Source organism: Sceloporus undulatus, chromosome 7 (assembly GCF_019175285.1).
Source record: "Sceloporus undulatus isolate JIND9_A2432 ecotype Alabama chromosome 7, SceUnd_v1.1, whole genome shotgun sequence".
Taxonomy (NCBI): domain Eukaryota; kingdom Metazoa; phylum Chordata; class Lepidosauria; order Squamata; family Phrynosomatidae; genus Sceloporus; species Sceloporus undulatus.
In genome coordinates this window covers 13515291-13534683 of record NC_056528.1, presented here as the reverse complement: position 1 = coordinate 13534683, position 19393 = coordinate 13515291, and the positions used below count along the sequence as shown (strand labels likewise).

At 45.3% G+C, this 19393-nt stretch overlaps 2 protein-coding genes across 5 annotated transcripts in view; both read right to left on the bottom strand.

The window, feature by feature from the left end:
• Window positions 1–196: 196 nt before the first annotated feature.
• FPGS (folylpolyglutamate synthase) lies at window positions 197–16731 on the bottom strand. Of its 4 annotated transcripts, XM_042478829.1 has the most exons (16): window positions 15304–15408; window positions 13062–14183; window positions 12208–12336; window positions 11951–12004; window positions 11148–11212; window positions 10347–10461; window positions 9685–9762; window positions 9211–9272; window positions 8827–8929; window positions 7902–7979; window positions 7532–7679; window positions 6454–6555; window positions 5919–6069; window positions 4886–4961; window positions 3922–3988; window positions 197–3775 (listed from the first exon to the last, which is right to left on the bottom strand). In XM_042478829.1, exons 2-16 carry the CDS (start codon window positions 13389–13391, stop codon window positions 3339–3341), a joined length of 1995 nt encoding a protein of 664 aa, XP_042334763.1. In that variant the 5' UTR covers window positions 13392–14183; window positions 15304–15408; the 3' UTR covers window positions 197–3338. The 4 variants fall into 4 exon arrangements, with proteins under 4 accessions (XP_042334763.1, XP_042334766.1, XP_042334765.1 ...); XM_042478832.1 differs by lacking the exons at window positions 13062–14183; window positions 15304–15408 and adding an exon at window positions 16582–16731; XM_042478831.1 differs by lacking the exon at window positions 13062–14183 and having other exon boundaries at window positions 15304–15465.
• A 497-nt stretch (window positions 16732–17228) lies between these two features.
• CDK9 (cyclin dependent kinase 9) overlaps window positions 17229–19393 on the bottom strand; it is a 6433-nt gene continuing 4268 nt past the window's right edge. The window contains exon 7 of the mRNA XM_042478841.1: window positions 17229–18687. Within this exon, the coding sequence (XP_042334775.1) occupies window positions 18322–18687 (366 nt within the window). The 3' untranslated portion in view covers window positions 17229–18321. The remainder of the gene's footprint in view (window positions 18688–19393) is intronic.

Here is a 19393-nt window from a genome sequence, read left to right as displayed (position 1 = left end):
TTAAAATGGTAACAACACTTGAAATGAGGTCTGGAAAAACTAAGCTGTGCAAAAGTTGTCTCCAAGACCTTTGCATTTTTGGCTTGGAGAGGCGCTATGATGCAGCCATATTTAAATGCCTGAAGGGATGTCATGTAAAAGATGGAGCAAGATAAGATATAGAGATAAGAGACATTGAAACATGCCCAGCTGGGAGTTTTCGTCAGCCAGATCTTTTATTTCACATCATCCACATTTTTGCTATTCCAAAATGTCAGTCAGTCAGTCACTTTTATAAAGGAACAATAGTGAAACTTTAAAAATAGTTAAAAGATTTCATTTAAAAAATAAGGGGTAGGGGGAATAAAATAAAACCGCTGCTCTGATATAAATTATATTCTATAAAGTCAGCATTTATGGTTTCTGTCCCCTTTAGAGAAGCAGCCAAGGAACAGGAGGAGAGAGAGACAGGTGTTGGGAAGGGAGAAATTAATCTACATCTTCATCCTCCCACTTTTGGAAACGTTTCTTACCCAAAAGTCGGAACCTGTCTACCTGCCCTCCAAAGTCAGAACCACTGTCGCATCAGTGCAGGATAAAAAGTCAGTTTCCAGTTTGACAACCTGGTATTAACCTCTGTATGTTTCCCACTACAATTCCCATCAGGCAGCATAGCTCATGGCAAAGGATAATGGGAGTTGCAGCCCAGAATGCAGTATTTCAGGAATCCATTCATGAACAGAAGGAAGATTTCTGATGACAGAATGTGTGCAATTTTGTTGCTGGATTGCAAAACCCATCAGCCCTAGCACATATAGCCAATGGTGAATAATGATGGAAGTGACCGTCCAAAAATTATCTGGAGGGCCACACTTTGCTGCCAGGACAGGGGTTAGAAAAACTTCGACTCTCCAGATGTTTGGGAGTTACAACGCCCAGAATCCCCAGCCAGTGTAGCCAATAATAAAGGATCTATGGGAGCTGAAACCCAAAACATCTGGAAGGCCAGAGGTCCCCCTTCTCATAAAAAGTAAAGTATGCATTGAAAAGACACAGAGAGAAAAACAGCAAGAGATGGGAAGACAAGGCTCGAAATACATTTGCAAACGGTTATCAGTCACATATTGGTCCCATTGTACTTGCAAAGGAGTTCCCAGGTAAGATTCAGATTGCTGCACAATAATCTAGAAGCCGCGACACACTGCGCCAAATCAGACTGTACAACTGCGGTACGCGGCGTTTGCATTTTGTTCGGACCAAAAGCCTTGTTGCTGCACCAAAAACATTTTCTTCCCCTCCAGCGCATGGGGAGAGAGAGCATAAACATTCACATCCAACATGGCTGTCAGGAACGTTTCCCAGAAACTTTGGGTGCATCTACACAGCAGAAATCATGAAAGCTTGACACGCCGTGGCGTTATCTTACAGTATCCTGGGACTTTAGTTTTGTGAAGCACCGGCACTCTTTGGCAGGGAAAGCAAAAGACCTTGCAAAACTAGAAGCCCCAGGTTTCCAGAGGATGGAGCTACAGCAAAGTGGTGTCAAGCTGCATTATTCCTAGTGTAGATGCAACCTTCCTTTGTTAGCTGTTATAACAGTGGTGAGGTTGGTGTGGTCCACAGTCCATATGTGGCCTGCCAGAACCCCAATGTGGCTCCTGGACTCACCATCACCATTTCTAAAAGAAAACTCAACCTAAAAAATGGATGTTCGCGCTTCCAAGAAGCCTCCATTTAGATTCTAACCTGTGCAGCAGGACCCACTCCCATCTGGAGGGCCTGAAATAGCCTTTCTTTTCCCCAAACTGGAAAAGACCTTCTGGTCATCTCTATTTTTGAATGCAACGGTAAATGCATCAAACCGTGTGCACATATATGTGGAAAACCTGCTGCACATAGAAGCCAGAGTTGCTCATTTCCATTCCAGGGATGAGAAAATCCACTTACAGATGAACATGGAGAGTTATCACTTCACAGGGATTTACTTCTGAAGAAATTGTACCCAAACTAGTAGGAAACACCTATAGCCCTCCCTATACTGGGAGGAAAAATAATAATCTCATATGGCATTTACAATAAGAAGCAGCAGAACAACTGGCCCCAAGTGAGGGATTTCTGAATGGACAGCACCTCCCAGTGGTCAATCCTTGACCAATGCCTATGGCTCCCAATACTAGAGGCACAATTGCCCAGTCCCACCGAAGCAGGGACCTTGCGTCTCCAAGAGATGCTCTGTGGGCTTAGTACCAGTCTGAAGACCCCCAGAACCATAACTGTCTTCATCGGCCATGAAAGATAGGGGTGTCTTACTGCTCTGGTCAGTGTATGGACCACGAATGGAAAATGGAGTGTGCCAAGGCACCAATTCCCACAAATCTGCATAGCAGTCCCATCTCCAGAGCCAAACATGCGCACATAGACCTTCGCCCCAAAGCTCTCCAGCAAATACCAAAATGATTGCTGCAAAAAGCAAGTCCAGGATGATTTTGTTTAAAAAATGGAAAGAAAACAGGCAGAAGCATGGACAGTCAAAGCAAGAGACAGGCTCTGGAGATAAAAATTTTAAGAGGACATGATTTATTTCAGCATTAGCGTGCGTGGAGCCATGAAAGCCCGTGCTGAGATAAATCAGTCTTATAGGTGCTGCTGGATTCTGTCTCTCCCCGTTTTATGCCAAAACAGACTAATACAGCTATCTCTTTGAAAGAGGCAGTGATGCTGTAAGTGAAACCACCCCAAAACACTGAAGAGTGGACAGCAAGACACTCAAACCCATCACAGACAGGCAAAACCCACAGAGGAACAGCAGAATTACAGAGACCATACGTCAGAAAAGGAAACACAAAGGCTCATAGCCAGGCTAAAAAGGCACACGTTGAGTGGTCTTCTCAAAGACTATCTGCCCGTCCTTGATTCGGGAGGCGAGACAACAAAGGCAGTAAGTCAAAAAGGACATTGTGCTTGACCCAGAACTGAACGGTGTTTAGGGGTGATAACTCTGGTTCGTAGGAAGTGGGGTTTTTATGGCAGCCATGCAAAGAAGGAAGTGGGAAGGGAATACTCCCAGTCAGAGAGAAATATTCTACCTCCTGTCAGCATTTTGATGGCCCATAACCCACCGCCATCACTTTTGGTGTTAGGGATAGACACCTGGAAATAAGAGGAGTAGGGCTCTGACCAGGAGTCCATCATCCCCATTCTTGCAGGACTCCTTCCATCTGGGAGAAAGGAAAGCTTCCTCAAACTTGGCCGAAGTACGCCTGGGGGTCCACAGCCTGCCATCTGCCACCTTGCAAAGAGGACTAGCAGCGTGCGAGGCTCTTCCGGTTGCCCCTTTGAAGCAGAGGAAGGACGCAGACCTACTGCGAAAGAGATTGGTCCAGCAGCTTCAAGACGGCACCCACCAAGTGCAAGCTGCCCGTCACCAGAACACGCACAGTGGCTGCCTCCTTGAGTAAGACGGCGCCACTGCTGGCCACAGGATGAGGGTGCTGGCCTCTGGGAGCCGGAGGCTGGAAGTGTGGGTCCCTGCCCTGGGTGATCCACTGCAAGGCATGGGAAACGCAGGGGAAGACCAAGGAGTTGGTGTTGAGCGGTCGTGCCGAGGGAGGCGCGAAGAGGGGTGGGCCGTGGAGAGGGACCTGCTTCAGCCAGCCCCCTACGCCCTCCGTCTCCGAAGCGGCAGAGAGCCAAGGGTCTTGGCCCACCTTGGCCTCCATCAGGCGGTTCCAGTGGCTCTGGTTCTGTAGGCAGCGGGTCAAGACGTTCTCCAGGGTGACGTTGAAATTTTGCTGGTCTGAAAAGCCAAGGAAAGAATAGTAAGAGTGAGAAAAAGGAGAGAGAAGGCAGAGCGATGCCAGAACCCAGAAGTTATTTTTTTTCAGACTACAACTATGAATGTTGTAGCCCTTTTGGAGATGGTTTTGTGAATAAAAGGCCAACCTGCATTCCCAACAGTAGACACCTCGGTGAAGTTGGGGCAGAAGACAGCATAGTCGAACTGGCAGGGCTGAAAACACAACAGAAATAAAGATCAGCAATGATGCAAAGACGTTTTAAACAGCACTGCAGAGATCCAAGGGTGGTGTAAATTTACAGCGCTTTATAAATAAAGGTTAATAATAATAATAATAATAATAATGATGATGATGATGATGATGATGATGATGTAGTGGTGTGAACATTGGTATATGACTCTGGAGACTAGGATATGACCCGCCACTCGGCCAATGGAAACCCCGCTGAGAGACCTTCGGCAAGTCACACTTTCTCAGCCTCAGAGGGAGGCAAAGGCAAATTTTACCAAGAAAACTCTGTGATTGTCATCCTAAGTCAAAAGCCACTTAAAGCCACTACATTGTTGTTGTTGTTGTTGCTTCTAAAAGGAACCAGGCTGGCATTTGATTCAATCACACACAAAGCAAATCTTTCTTAAAAGATACCGTTTCAGATAATGGTATACAATAAGCTATGCAAAAATCTGTTGCTAAGTATGATGGAATGAAGAGAAGTATCAGCATTGGCAGTGGTGGTATGTACCATCATTTTATACTTGTTTGCCCCCTTAAGTCCCTATATTGGGAGAAAGGCAGGATATAATAATAATTTACAAATAATTAAAAGGACAAAGCTGGGAGGCAGCTTTTGCACACAAGTTCAGATAAGCAGCTGAAGATATACACAGTGGAGGAAGGACTTTTGTCAAGTGCTTTGATATATGCGCAGGTGTAGTAAAATATTGCCCAAGAGCAAGCTCTTTGCACAGAGTGTGTTTGTTTCTACAGAAGAGCTTTTTAATCCCATGCAATCATGCAATGCCCCTGGTTGTCACATAGTTTCCACCCATCCAAATGAATTGATAATATGAGGAAATATGTTTTTTAAAGAAGACCACAGATGCCCTCACCAGCAGCAGCTTTAACAAAGCAGCCGTATCCCGGTCGCCTGTCGCATTGAAGAGAAGCACACGCACCTCAGAACCACTGCAAAGGGAAAAGAGAGAGGGCTCTATTAAATATTGTTGCCACCTTCATTTTGGTTGTGATTTGGGGGAGTTTTGTTCCCCATTTCTTTTTCTCAACTTTTATTTTTTATTAGCGTTTACAATATATAAAACACATACAGGCCATAATATCAATCCTAAGCATAAAATGTATATATACAAAGAGTCAGACTTCCTGAGTGCTACGTTAAGCTTTAGTCACCATGATTATTTATTCTTTTAAGAACTAATTCTTTATTTATCACAACCCTCTCCCAATTCCCTTAACTGGAGTGACATTATATATGCTTATTTTATACCTATATACCATATTCTTGCTTTCACCAAAGATTTACTTTCATCTTCTCCTCCATAGTCTTTCACCAGAAACTCTATCAAAGGTTCCCAATCATATTTTTTGTTTTTGCTTTTCCCAGTTCTTTCCCCTTAACATACATGTGAGTTTATCTATAGCTACATGGTCCAATAGTCTTATACAACCATTCTTCAATGTCTGCACAAATATTGTATTGACATCCTCACATACCAAGGGATATATACAGTAGGTCTGGGCCTGGCTTCCACTCCACCAAATGCATCTGAGGAAGTAAACTGAAGTCTAGGAAAGCTCATGCTGCTAATTTATTTCTTTCAATGATTCTCAAAGGTGCTAAAAGATTGCTCTACATATTGGACAAAGATGAGCTCCCCATATTTCATTTCTATTTGCGTATTAGTAATCACACCTAGGAGGTAGAATTTAGCACCAAGACTTTCTTTGCACACTATGATTCTTGAGACAACATTGTGTATTTTCTTCCAACGTTGTCTAGCATATTCGCAATTCCACCATAAATGAATGAATAAGCCTACCTCATTCTGATGTTTCCAGCATTTGTTTGAAATCAAAGAACCCCCAACAGGCACCCAATCCTTTCTTCTGGAAAGCGTTACTTACTCCGCCGTCTTTTTCTCGTTCAGGGCAGCCTGGTGAAACCAGCGGACGCAGGCCTGGATGCTGGTGGTGGTGTGAGCGCCATCAATGTACCACGTCACTGGGCCATGATGCAGCACCTGGTTGCGGCCTAACCACACCGTTTCCTGCAGGCCTAGGGACCGAAACACAGAGAGCAGCCAACTGAGCAAGCTTCCCCTTCCGGCGTTCTAGCAAACCCACTTTCCACAAACGTAGGTTTGAAATTTAACTCCGGCGACCAGCACAAGAAAACCCCATGATAGGTTCACCTTAGGGTCGCTGCAAGTCGGAAATGACTCAAAGGCACACAACAACAGCAAAGCAACAACCTCCTGTCTTTTCTCCATCAAGGAGAAAAGGGGGCATATGCAGCTCTCCTCCTCAAACCAACCCTCTGTGAGGGTGGTCAGGCTGAGGGAGAGCAATAGCTTAAGATCAGCCGGAGCATTGGAAAATCCTGAAATTCAGGAGCTTAGTTTAAAATTTAATGGCAGCACCAATGAAGCAAAGACTTTACCTTGCACCATTGCTTTGTCCAGCTTGAAGGCAGGGGCCACAGGTGGAGGTCTCTTTGCCAGCAGCTCTGAGTCAGGACAGGGGCCTTTCGGCTCAGTGATATCTATTCAAACAGATACATGGCAGTTAATGCAGTTTAATAAAGCCTATTAATATTATTACTATTATTAAATACTATTTTCATTGTCTACTGGTTGTTACCAACAGAAGCTCTGGACCACTAGTGTTTCCATGCAAGAATCCAGAGCCAGGGAGGTATCATCAGGCAATGCAGCCTCTTCTAAATATTGTCACTTTTTGGCCATTGCTTTCTTGTGGTCCTAGCTATGGGGATTTCACTGAAATGTTTTTTCCTTCTGTCTGGAATTGCTCCCAGAGCGCCTAGCATCACAACTCTTTTCTTTTCCCATAGGCATTGACTCTCCATTCGTAGGTCTCAATATTTCATCATCTTGTCCTTCCCTTTGTCTTCGATTCTGCTGTCCCTTGGGATTTGCCACCATCTATAATCCAAGCTTTCTTTTTGCCAACTAGAATCATGCTAAGCATATTATGTTCCCATTGCTTGTCACTCTGTTAAAAGTCCCACAGGATTTTTACTCCATCGTTTTTTACTATCTTTTCAGGCTCTGGCAGAGTATTTAGGCCTGTTGCTGTTAATAATACCCTGCCTTCTTGCCATAACTAGAACTCAAAGTAATTCACAAATTAAAATGATGACAACGCAGTTAAAGAGAGAGAAAAGGTCAACACTGAAACAGAACTAAGCTAGCAACTAAATAAAAGCAATTTAAAACATACATTTCGAAAAGGATAAAAAGCAGTTTAAAAAGAGTGCAATTCAAAGCACTGAAGCACTTTCTCAAAAGTCCTTTCCTTAAAAATTTTCAGTTTTAAAAATGGCTCATTAGGAGAAGTGGATTTGCAGATCCCAACAAGTCAGATGTCAAGCAACATAGCATGTTGCGACTTGCAAAAGCAGTCAAAGGCTTCCCAAGCTTCGCTTTTGAGAAGATATATAACAGCAACAGCAATATTTCCACTTCTAAATATATTACAGAAAACTGTTTCACCCTTACCCAAATATCCATTCTGCCCAAGCCACGTGTGGGAGAGCTGGAGGGCCAAGGCAGCGTTTGAGCGTTGATGGTCGCCTGCCAAACCCAACTGAAGGGGCTTCTCTTCCTCTTCAAAAGCATCCAAGTCAGGGCACAGGTAGAGTGGACACTACGGGTGGCAAAAAGGACCCTTCGGTTAACCACTGCACCAAGTGACACATCCAACATCAACCTTGTGGCCATCTACATGCCTGGTCACCACAGATGAGTGACCTGGTGCAACACGCAGGTGCAAGATTACCCATGGTGGGGTCCCAAACCAGCTCCTGTTTATAGCATGTGGCCCACAGGTGGGCTATATAGGCTGCTAGTGACACCCAGGTCTGCTTACTGAGATCTTCTGAGCTCGCTCTCTCAATACAGTTAAGGGCCGGTCGGGCTGTGGCACAGTGAACGCCGGTACTCCAGGCTGGAAGGAAAGCCAAGAACACTCAGGGTGCATCTTCACTATAGAAATAATGCAGTTTGACACCACTTTAACTGTCCTGACTCCATCATCCTACAGAAGCCTGGGGTTTTTGGTTTCGTGAGGCAGCATCACTCTTTGGCAGATCAGGCTGAAGACCTTGTAAAATTACAAATCCCAGGATACTATAGGATGAAGCAGTTAAAATGGTACCAGGATCCTATCACTTCACCATCTGTGCTAGGAATGGAGGACCATTTTCTCGCCATATCAGTGATGAATTATTATGTGCACTACTGGCTTAACTTGCAATGGAGGTTTTCAGACAGGAGAAAAAACTGGGAGTAAAAGGCGTACTCCCAACATAATCACGCTGAATATTTTCAGACAAAGTCGCTTTCATCCAAGTCTTATCCAGTGAGGATCCAGGAATGCTCCAGCAACCATTCATGAGACTTCCCCATGAATGGTTTGTTGCTGGAGCAGTCCTGGATTTTCACCGGATAAGTCCTGGATGAGCGCAATGAGTCTGAAAATATTCAGTGTGACGTGTCAAAATATTCAGTACTATGGCACGGTTATGCTGGGAGTATACCTTTTACTCCCAGCTTTTCTTCCACCGTCTGAAAATCACCTATGACTGATGGGAATGGTAGTTCCACATACATCAGGGCCACAGATTTGTCAGTCTTGGTCTGTGTGAAATAGCAATTAGCTCTAATAAATGCCTTTAGCTGCCAGAACTGGTGCTATCTCCAAGGAGTACAAGCAAACCCTGAAATACTGGTTAAGTAGGTTAAGTAGATTCTTCTGCTCAAGGCTGACTACTGCCTCAGGGCACTGCTTTTACCTTGAAGATGCCACCCTTCTGCCAGGCGATCTTCTCAATGGTGTCCCCCAGGATACTGGTGTGGTCAATGCCCAGAGCGGAGATGCCACAGACAACTGGTTTCCTGGGAAGGAAAAGGAAGGAAGACGAAGAGGGAAGACAGTTCTCAGCAAAGCTGCAGACCTCAGGAAATGGAGACATGCCATTCACAACCCTACGCAATAGTTTAGCAAGTGCAAAAGAAAAATGCTTCACCATTTTCTTTGCTTGTCCAGGATTTGCATTTAAGGTTAGATTAACTGTTCCATTGGCATGGGAGCTGTCCCTGGGATCAGAGGACGAAAACAACCTCCAAAGCAGGTGGTCTAGTGTCTCACAGCAAAATTAACACCATTGTGATCTTACCTGACGATATTGGTGCAGTCATACGCACCACCGATGCCAACTTCCAGCACAGCTAAGTCAACCTGGGATAAAAAAGCAAACAAACAAAGGAGCATTTATTTATTTCCAAACGGAAGAGGCAAGATATAAATAAATGTTGTTGTTATTACTATTATTTATTTATTTATTTATTTTGATCCCACCTTTCTCTCAATATGGAACCCATTCTGTTAAAATGCAGCTTAAAACAAAGCATGGTAAAATAAACATGGGAGCGGCAGCCCAAAAAGATGTGAAGGGCTGCCCATCCCTGATGGAAATGAAGAACTAATTTGATCATTTCTCTTGAGAGGCTATAACTCTCTAATGGAAATTTGCCCATAGGTTCTTAGGCATCCTTACTCTCTTGGGCCACATTTGGGGCCCAAAGGTCTTTCCTTGATAAAACCATTGGACAAAGCAAAAGAAAATCTGGCAAGAAAAGAGTAAGCTTACCTTTTCCTGCAAAAAAACGTGGAAAGCCATGATAGTGAGGAAACGGAAGTAAGCAGGCATGGCAACATGGCTGGAATCCTATGGGAAAGAAGACTTGTTAGGAAGACAGGATTTAACACTTGGCAACCTAGGCCCTATCCTTATCAAAAGCCTATCCTTGGTCATTCAATATTCAGCCATACTGAATACTTTACACAGTGTACACTTCAGAGATCGTGATGTTTAGTCACTCAAGTTCATGTACGGGTTTATGCATTTGGCTGAAACAGACATTTAACTCTGGATGCCTGCCTATCTATCTATCTATCTATCTATCTATCTGATGTGGATGTTTTGCAGTGGTTCTATCTTATAAAATTTGTTTCAGAAATTGTATTTGCTTTTTCCACAAATGCTTATACTTATGAGAACTGTAGCGATTTGTGCCGCAGGCAAGCTCTGATTTTGCTTTTCAGCCCAATTATTTTGCAGCTGCATCGGCGCAAACAAACTGAATCTCTCAAAGCATATAAAATCAATTTTTAAAATAAAGTATGTGCCTTATATCAAAACATGTGAGTCATCTGAACAGCATGCATTAAGGAAAGTGATGGGTTTCTCAGTGGGCTGGCGCAAAGACATAAGGTCCCACAATGGAAAAGGACCCATTTGGCACCACTCACCTTGGTCTCCTCGAGACGGTTGTAGACCTGCCAGAAGTATTTGCTGAAAAGCTCCTTGCTGATGGGCTGCCCATTAATCCGGATCCTCTCACGAACTTGGACCAGATGCGGAGAACTTGGGAGAGAGATGGCAAGAATCAATTAAGTCCTGAATCAATTTATTTTAGGTGGGGGGAAGGCAGAAGAAGGATGACCCAGGAATCCTGGAGCAGATGAAGGTGACAAAAAGGATCATGGGGAGCTCATGTAGCATCTTACAGGAGGTGATGGAAAGATGGAAAATGGGTGGCATTTTGGTAGTGAAATATGCACGCGTAAGTCACACTTTGGGGCAAATCATTAGCCAGAACACAGCATATTTATTTTGCTGAAAGCAGCAGAGGCAATTGCACATACAGCCATCGTGTACATCGCTTATTGTGCAATGATTTTACTATGAATGATTTGCTAATGAAACACGTTTTGGCCTTCATGGGCTCTCCAGGGCCATTTTCCAGAGGATGCTTGAAATGCAAGTTGAGAAATTTCTGGGGTTGAAATCCTCACATTGTTTACTGTACAAAAAGAACAGCATGCGGTGTGGGAGTTTCAGCACACAAAGGCTGAAATGTGCTGGGCTTCTTATCAGCAATTCACTCATCGATTGAGCACATTGAGGCATGTCTCTTGTTTTCTGCATGAGGGTTGTGTAGTGCCATGTGCATCTTTACATGTGGATATTTATGCTACGCTGAGATGTTGGACTGCAGCCTTTGTGTATGAGACAGAGCCACGTTTATCTATATCTATAGTAGCCCTTACCTGTAGAAACCGGTCTTTAAGCCATAGTTGCGGAGAACGCGTTCCGTGAAGGCACAAGCGGAGCCCTAAAGGGATGGGGAAAGGGTTACCAAATGGTGAAAGCCAGCCAAACACATCCTTCTAGTAGGATGCTAGTTTGCTGGTTAGAAATCATGCAAATCAACACCGTTGTGTGGCTAGTAAAGTAACATTTGGACCATTTTCTGACCCGAACCCTAGTCTCCTGGACTCCAACAATGTATCACACTGGCTCGCTGTGTATCTATACATATGTACTCAAATCCATGGCTGCATCTGCACCACAGAAATAATGCAGTTTGATGCTGCTTTAACCGCTATGGCGTAGTGCTATGGAATCCTGGGATTTGTACAGTTGGCCCTCCTTATCCACAGATTTTTTTTATGAAGCATCCATGGCTCAAAACTATCCCAAAAAAGTATCAATTCCAAATAGCAAACCTTGATTTTCCATTTTATATAAGGGACACCATTTTGCCATGCCATTGTATTTCATGGGACTTGAGCATCCACGGATTTTGTTATCCATGGGGGATTCTGGAACCAAACCCCAGAGGATAACAAGGACCCACTGTAGTTTGCCGTGACACCAGAGCTCTATCTCACAACATTACAAATGCCAGGATTTTATAGCATGGAGCCATGGCAGCCAAAGCAACATTAAACTGCATTATTGCTGCACTGCAAACGCAGCCCCGCATTGGCGTCCAATGGATGGATGCCCCCGTCCTGCACTGTACTTTCAAAGTCCCTCCACTTGTTATTGCCCTCCGCGGCTGACTTACCTTGCCCTTTGTTCCAGTGACGTGAATAATGTTTAGTTGATCCAGGTCTCTGACCTGCAAGACAAAAAAGGCAGAGAATTATCTTATCAGTGGGTTGCTTTTTTTGGATACTTTCCCCTTCTCTGCCTCCCCTCCATTAGCGTCAGGCACCGAGAGCGGAAAAACAAAGAACCACGGCGTTTGTTGGCAGACCCTCCTCTTTCTCATGCCTGAAAAGAAGGAAAAACAAGATGGTGTCCCTTGTGCGCACGCCTCACCTTCAAGCCGCTCCGTTCCAAGAAACCTGTCATGGCTTCCAACTGCGCCTGAGGGTCTCCTCTTTCCCGCTTCACTTGTTCTAAGTAGCTGGCATTGGTCTGGAGCGTGTTCAAAGTCCGAATGGCGTCCTAGATTGCGAATGGATAAACGGAAAGTGAATATACATACATACATATATATACATACATACATACATATTAACAGTTAGTATATAGAAGTCCTCACTTATGGGAAACACGAAAACCATGTACAGTGGGCTCTCAACATTCGCTGGGGTAGCATAGGACCACCGTGAAAGTGGGAAAACCACAAATAGAAAACCACTTGCATTTGTTCACCTCTCTAGGAATTTCTAGGTCCTCTAACGCAACTCTATGGTCAATATCTGCCCGACAAGGACCATAGAATTGGACTATAGGAACTACACATGCCTACAGGAGTGTTTTCTCTAGGTCCTCCAGCATAACTCTATGGTCAACTTCCGGCAGAGTTGCGCCGGAGGATGTAGAGATTCCTAGAGAGAACATATTCATCAAATCAGAAAATAATCAAACCTGAAAATAACCCAATCTGCAAATGTGGAGAGCAAATGTGGAGGGCCAACTACAACCTGCAGCCGTATAAATTGTTTCCCACAGAGACCAGGGTGCAATTTCCAGCTTGGGAAATAAGTCACACTCTCTCAGCCTCAGGGGAAGGCAATGGCAAAACCTGCTCTGGACAAACCTTTCCAAGAAAATCCCACAATAGGGTTGCCATAAGTTGCAAATGACCTGAAGGCACACAACAACAACGAAGCCAGGGTTTAGGCCAATGTGCGTACGCATCCAGGCTGCCTATGGCCCCATCTCACCTCCTCTCCACATTCCTGAGTACAGTTCCTTCTATGTCCTGGCAGCAGAGGATGCTGGGCGTTGCAATGCCAGCCTTGGCATTCGGAGGGAGGAATCCGTCCGTGTCTCATGCAGAAGAGGAACTTAAAAATAGGCTGCACCATTGCTGCAGGCTGGGTGCATGTAAGCGAATAGCCAGCTTCTATAAAAAGAACCAGCTTCTTAGCCTTGTATGTAGAATACTGGAATTCCTGGCATGGATTTGCAGCCATACTGTACATATGCTGAGCCCGCCGGGGAGTCAGGTTTTGGGCAACGCTACAACAACACACACCGTGCCGTCCGTCCATCCATCATCCCCCATTGCAATGCATCAGGGATGTCCAAACCTAGTGAGTGACCATGGGCATGGCACACTTTCTCAGCCACAGGGGAAAGCAATGGCAAATCTCCTCTGAACCAACCTTGGCAAGAAAATCCCAAGATAGGGCCATTTTTGGGTTGCCACAAGTCATGGCATGCAGTAACAACAACAACAAATGCAACAGTCAAGGGCCACATGTGCACCAAGGCTTCTTTTTAATGCCTCTTGGTATCATCAACAGACCTCTTTGCAGATTAACACACTTCCTCAAGTGCCACACTTTGCTTTCCTCCGGATTAAATTCCAACTTCATGTTGTTAATGTGTTGCCAGGTTCTGATAAAGAATAGCCAACCTCTGGTTAAAACAAATAGATAGAGTGAATTTGCAAAGGGTTATGAGAAAAAGGAGCATGGCACTAAACGCTTGCGGAGTAAAAACCAAATGATAAGGCCTTGGGTCCCTTTCTGGGGGAAAGCGGCATTAAAATGAAATAAGGCACATAAATAACACGCCGGAGAAACAAATCCCAAGACTGAGCTGGAAATGTCAAAAGTCCGTCATGAAAGAAGTGAATGAGGAAATGGAGAAAGGAAGGAACGTTTTAGCAAGATCCCGTTTTCAATTTCCTCGTGACCCTTCCTTAATTTCCTCTTCTGCTCTTATTAAATCAGCCATTGAAACTGTAAAATTAGGCGCAGATGGGATAAGTCACATGGGGATGGACTGAGGTCGGCAAAAGCGGCACGAGTTGCGGGTTCAAATCACTGGAAAGAAGCCTAGAGAGAGAAAGAGAGAGAAACTGGGAGGCTCTAGGGACATTGGCGAAGAAAAGACGGAGAACGCAAATATTATAAAAGTGGGCTACATTTCATTAACTTGGGACCTTTGACTGCAAATCCCATCAGCCTTTGGTTGTGGAAGATGGGCACGGTTGCCATGTGTCTCATTGAAGTTTGTTGCTGTGTGCCTTCTATGGCGACTCTAAGGCAAAGCTATCACAGGGCTTTCTTGGCCCATTTCTCCAGCTAAAGTTTGCCATTGGCATCCTCTGAGGCTGAGAGAGTGTGATTTCCCCAAGTTCATCCAATGGGTTTCTATGGGCAATCCTATGGGATTCGAACCCAGAGCCATCGTCCGACACCAAAAATCTACCCAGCAACCCAATTTTTCAACAATTTCTTAATAAACACATTTTTGGGGGTCAGATTCATGACTTTCTTACAAATTCATATCCTTTGGGTTTTGGGGCTGCCTTTCTTAATAATAATAATAATAATAATAATAATAACATATTCCTTTCCAAATGTCTGTAATCCGCCTTGACAGCTCCCTGTTTTGGGAGGGAAAGTGGCCTATCAATTAAATTTCCAATCTCTTGCAAATCCATGCACTGCTTCTAGACCTTTGGTTTCTGGCTTTTGGGGTTGCTTTTCTTCCTAAATGACTGTAATCCGCCTTGACAGCTCCCTGTTTTGGGAGGAAAGGCGACAGACCTCCGGACCAAATTTCCAACCTTGACCTCTATTTCTTTTTAAAGGCTTTCTTCCCCAGTGGCTGTAATCCGCCTCGAGGGACCCTCGTTTTGGGGGAAAGGCGGCATATAAGCCAAATGTCCAATCACAGCCCTATTTCCTTTAGAAGACTTTCCTACAAATCCAGATCCTTTGGTTTTTGGGGTCCGCCTTCCCTTCCCAAGGGAGGAAAGGCGGCCTACAAAACCAGACAAAACCCAGTGACTGAAAGAAGGGTGTTTTCTTCCCCCCATTCATTCCGCCTGGGCTTTATATATCCTGGGTTCCCACGTGGCGCGCCTTTCCCTTTCCCTCTCCGTCCTGAGGATGATGCAACCAGGGGAGGCCTGGCCCTCTTCTGCGAAGAAGCCCTCCTGCTGCTCACCTGGTACTCCATCCTGGGCTCCGGGGCCGGTCTGGCGCTGAGCCACCGCCTCCTGGGGATGATGGGCGCTAGAGTCGGACCGGGAGCTCGGTGCGAAACATGCGCCCAAAGCAGCGACGCGCGGAACCGGCGCCAGCAGCAGACCATCGCGAGCCACGCCCCCTCAGAGCCCAAACCACGCCCACTGGTGACGCCTCCTCCCTGTATACACACAGGATACGCCCCCCATGTGCGGCTGCGCAGAAGCGTACCTGACGCAATCCTGGAGGTAGCGAAGGAGGCGGGGCCGGGAGGAAGCGTTCTGTTGCAAGAGTGCGCAGGCGCAGCCTACCTCGACGTCGCCACCGCTGCCATCTTTAGGAAGGGCAGGCAGTGCTGGCACACATTCTCTCTCTAGCTATATGTCTGTCTATGTGTGTGTGTGTATGTGGGTATACATACACACACACACATTTATATATATGGATATATATATATTGTTTACTTATACCCTGCTCTTGTTCAGCCAAGGCTATCAGAGCCGCTTGCAAATTGTCAATTGGACATATATATATATATATATATATGAGAATGATAGAGATATATATGAATGATAGTGGCTTGTATATTGGACTACAACTCTAGAGACCAGGTTCGATTCCCAGTTTGGCCACGAAACCCACTGGTTGACCAACCCTGGTCAAGTCACACTCTCTCAGCCTCAGAGAAGGGCAACCCCCCTCTGAAGAAACATGCCAAGAAATCCCTACGTCAGGATCACCATGAATCAAAAACGGCTGGAAGCATACGACGACAAGCCCCACACCCTCCTGGCCTTTGGGGAAGGGCCACATGGCAACCCTCCACTGAACAAACCTTGCCAAGAAAACCCCGTAAGTCAGAAATGACTCAAAAGCACACAACCACAACAGATATATACCCTTAACCAGACCACTCAGTGCGATGATGGTGTAATATATATTTAATCATAGGATCAGAGTTGGAAGAGACCGCAAGGGCCACCCAGTCCAACCCCATTCTGCCATGCAGGAAATCCAAATCAAAGCATCCCCGACAGAAAGGGCAAGGCAACAACCCAGCCTTGGAATAAATCTTGCACAGGCAACGGAGGCTTCCTGCACCCCTCCAAACGCAACCAGAAAGGCACAAACACACATGCACCCCAGACCCACAAGGCGCTTGTCAAATGCACTCAACGCCATAGACTGCTTTCTACCAAATGAGAGAAATATCTCGCATTGCTGAGTCCGCAGCTCCGAACAAATGCACATTATTTACCTTGTAGGTTTCCCGGAGCTTTCTTCTTTCCATGATGACTTTCCGACCGACCGCTTGCTCATCCGCTCCTGAACTGCCGCGGGAGGCAGGCAACGTGAGCAAAGGGGACCGAGTTCGGGTTAAACAGCAACCAGGGTCAAATTAAGCAATATATGCATAGCCTGGAATATACGTAGAGACTTTTAAAGCTCCAACGCTTCCATTTGCAACACTTTCTGCCTGCGATGCATTTTCTGGTCTAAACGGGACTCTTAAAACCAGAATCCTGTTGTTTAGTCCCAACTCAAGTAGACCCATTGGCTCAATTGTTGCATGGATAGCCAACACATAAGTAAACCCCATTGGTTCAATGGGCCTTCCTGGCTCAGGGTTCATAAGCACATATAGGTCTAGGGTTCCAGTTTAGTCTCATTTTTGCTTTTGTACCTTTGGAAGAACAACTCCCAGTGTTCCCATAGCCAGCAATGCGAATGGCCTTCATGGCTGGGGGATTCTGGGATCTGTAGTCCCCCAAAATGTAACTTTACCACTAACTCAATGAGCTTCATGGAGGCATAGAAGAGGTGAACTACTCACATTCCCTGTTCCTAGTAAGAGCCAGCAAGCACTACATTATTGTTAAAAGACGGCAACCGAACAAATTACAATTACTGTTATTATATTTATTTTCCCCCCAAAACAAAACTGGGACACCGAAATCAAATCGAAAGGGTTTTGCACAACATGAGACATGAAAGCCAATACAAAACATTAATCAGACTGTTATTGTTAGCTTTTTTTAAAGGAAAAAACAACATGATACGGTTCGTTCATAAAAGACATTTTGTCCCAAAAGAAGAACTTCAAGCAAAACGGGAAAAGGGGGGGAATGTGCAATTCTTGCCCCTATTTTCTAGACCCAGATGAAGAAAGCGTCCGCTGCTATTGCTGCTAAATTAAAATGAAAATGTAAAACAAAGAAGTGCAGAAAGTCCGCAAGAGACTGAAGACCGCAGCATGCGGTCCGAGAAGGAGGGGAGTTCATAATCCATTCCCAAAAGCGTGAAAGCAAGGCATTAAAGTCACAAGAATGGACTCAAGAAACAGAAGACGCAGGAAGATGGGCTCTGGAGTTCTTTTCCTCCCTCCATCCTCACAGAAGGCCTACCTAGAGCAGCAAAAGCCAGAGACCACACACAATAGTCCAAGTACAGGGCAGCCGTCTCCAACCTGCCGCTCTCTAAATGTCTTGGATTGCGACTCCCATAATGCCGCAACCAGCCATGGGAGCTGTAAGCCAACGTATCTGGAAGGCACCAGAGAATATCTATAGGGCAGAGGATGAAGGTAGAAGCAAGTGCCTGCCCTCTGTCCAGGCAAAAGCCATCCCTTGTTCCAGTTGCATTTGAGCTTTCGATAGATTAAGCCAATTCGGTCCAAAGGGTTCAATGATACCACTTCAGTCCCATAGACAAGGAAGCAGGAAAGGGACGCGGAATTCGTAGACTCCGCTGCTGCCTCAAGTTTGGCCGAATCCTGTGGTTGATACAGTATAGGCATTTCTAATTTTATCTGGTCCTGCAAAAGAGGCCTCCAACGTTTCACAATCAAGTTGAAAATGGCCGAAACTCAACCGTTTCACTGTCCCGTTTTTCCCCTTCTTCTTCTAAAAAAAGAAAAGTGTCTTTTCAAATCATAGCACTTTAAATTCTGATTTCTTCTTTTAAAAAAACTAAATAAAACAAACATCCCGCGCCGTCCTCAAAACACTCGGTCGAACTCTGTCTGGTTGGTGGCGGTCGTATTCCTGCACTGGTTGGCCGGCTGCTGGGGCATGTGCCCGCCTCTCCTCCTGGGCGGCGCCAGGTACTCGAACATGGACTGGTTGTGGGTGGAGAGCATGTTCTTGAGGTCGGAGGGCATCGGGTCGGACCAGAAGAAGTCATGGTTCAGGGCGTCGTCGCTGTCTATCCTTTGGGCGGGATCCAGGACCAGGAGCTTATCTATCAGGTCCAGAGCGTACGGGTCTTTGACGTAGGCCTTCAGACGGTCCTTCACTTTGCGCTTTTGCCCTTTCGGCAGGTCCAGTTTCTGGTAGAGTTCGTATTTATCCACGTTGGGCCAGACCTAAGGAGGAACCGAGGAAAAGACATTAAAAATCAGGTGAGCAAAGACAGTCGCCATGTTTCAAATTCATAATACAATAGCAATAGCATGTACAGTTGCCCCTCCGTCTTCACGGACCTGAAGTTGCCCATTTGCAGGCAGCAAACAGGTGGACAAAATAGGGTGCGCACCACCATTCAAGCCAATGGGACATGAATATTGGCGATTCTGTGTTTTCGCAGAGGGGTCAGGAACAGATCCCCCATGAAAAAGGAGGTGGAACTGTACATTTCTATACCACTTATCAGTGCACTCCGCATGCTCTAAGCAGTTTACAATCTGTAAGCCCATTGCCCTCAACAAGCTGGGTACTCATTTTACCAACCTACGAAAGGATGGGAGGCTGAGTCAATCTTGGAGCCCTGCCTTGGATCAAACTCACAACAAACAAACAAACAGCTTCATCCTTGTGGATGCGGAACCAGCATTTAACCAATGCGCCACTCTAGGACTCCTTTTACAGAAAAGCCCCTTATTGGTTAAATCTATTCCATCACAAACATAACCTAAAACTGTAAACAGGTACATTTGAAGTCAATGCTGAGATTTTTGTAAGGTGTTGTACCTGGAGCTACCCTTGAAGACTGTCTAGAAATGGCCAACAGTTGCTATCCTGCTAATAATAATAATAATAATAATAATAATAATAATAATAATAATAATAATA

Coding starts and splice junctions, on each gene's coding strand:
- FPGS (XM_042478829.1), bottom strand. CDS start 13,391: ATGGACGGACGGCACGGTGTGTGTTGTTGTAGCGTTGCCCAAAACCTG. Junction 6,556..7,531: donor TGGGCAGAATGGATATTTGG/GTAAGGGTGAAA, acceptor CTGTTTGAATAG/ATATCACTGAGCCGAAAGGC. Junction 3,776..3,921: donor GTCTACTGTTGGGAATGCAG/GTTGGCCTTTTA, acceptor TTGGCTTTTCAG/ACCAGCAAAATTTCAACGTC.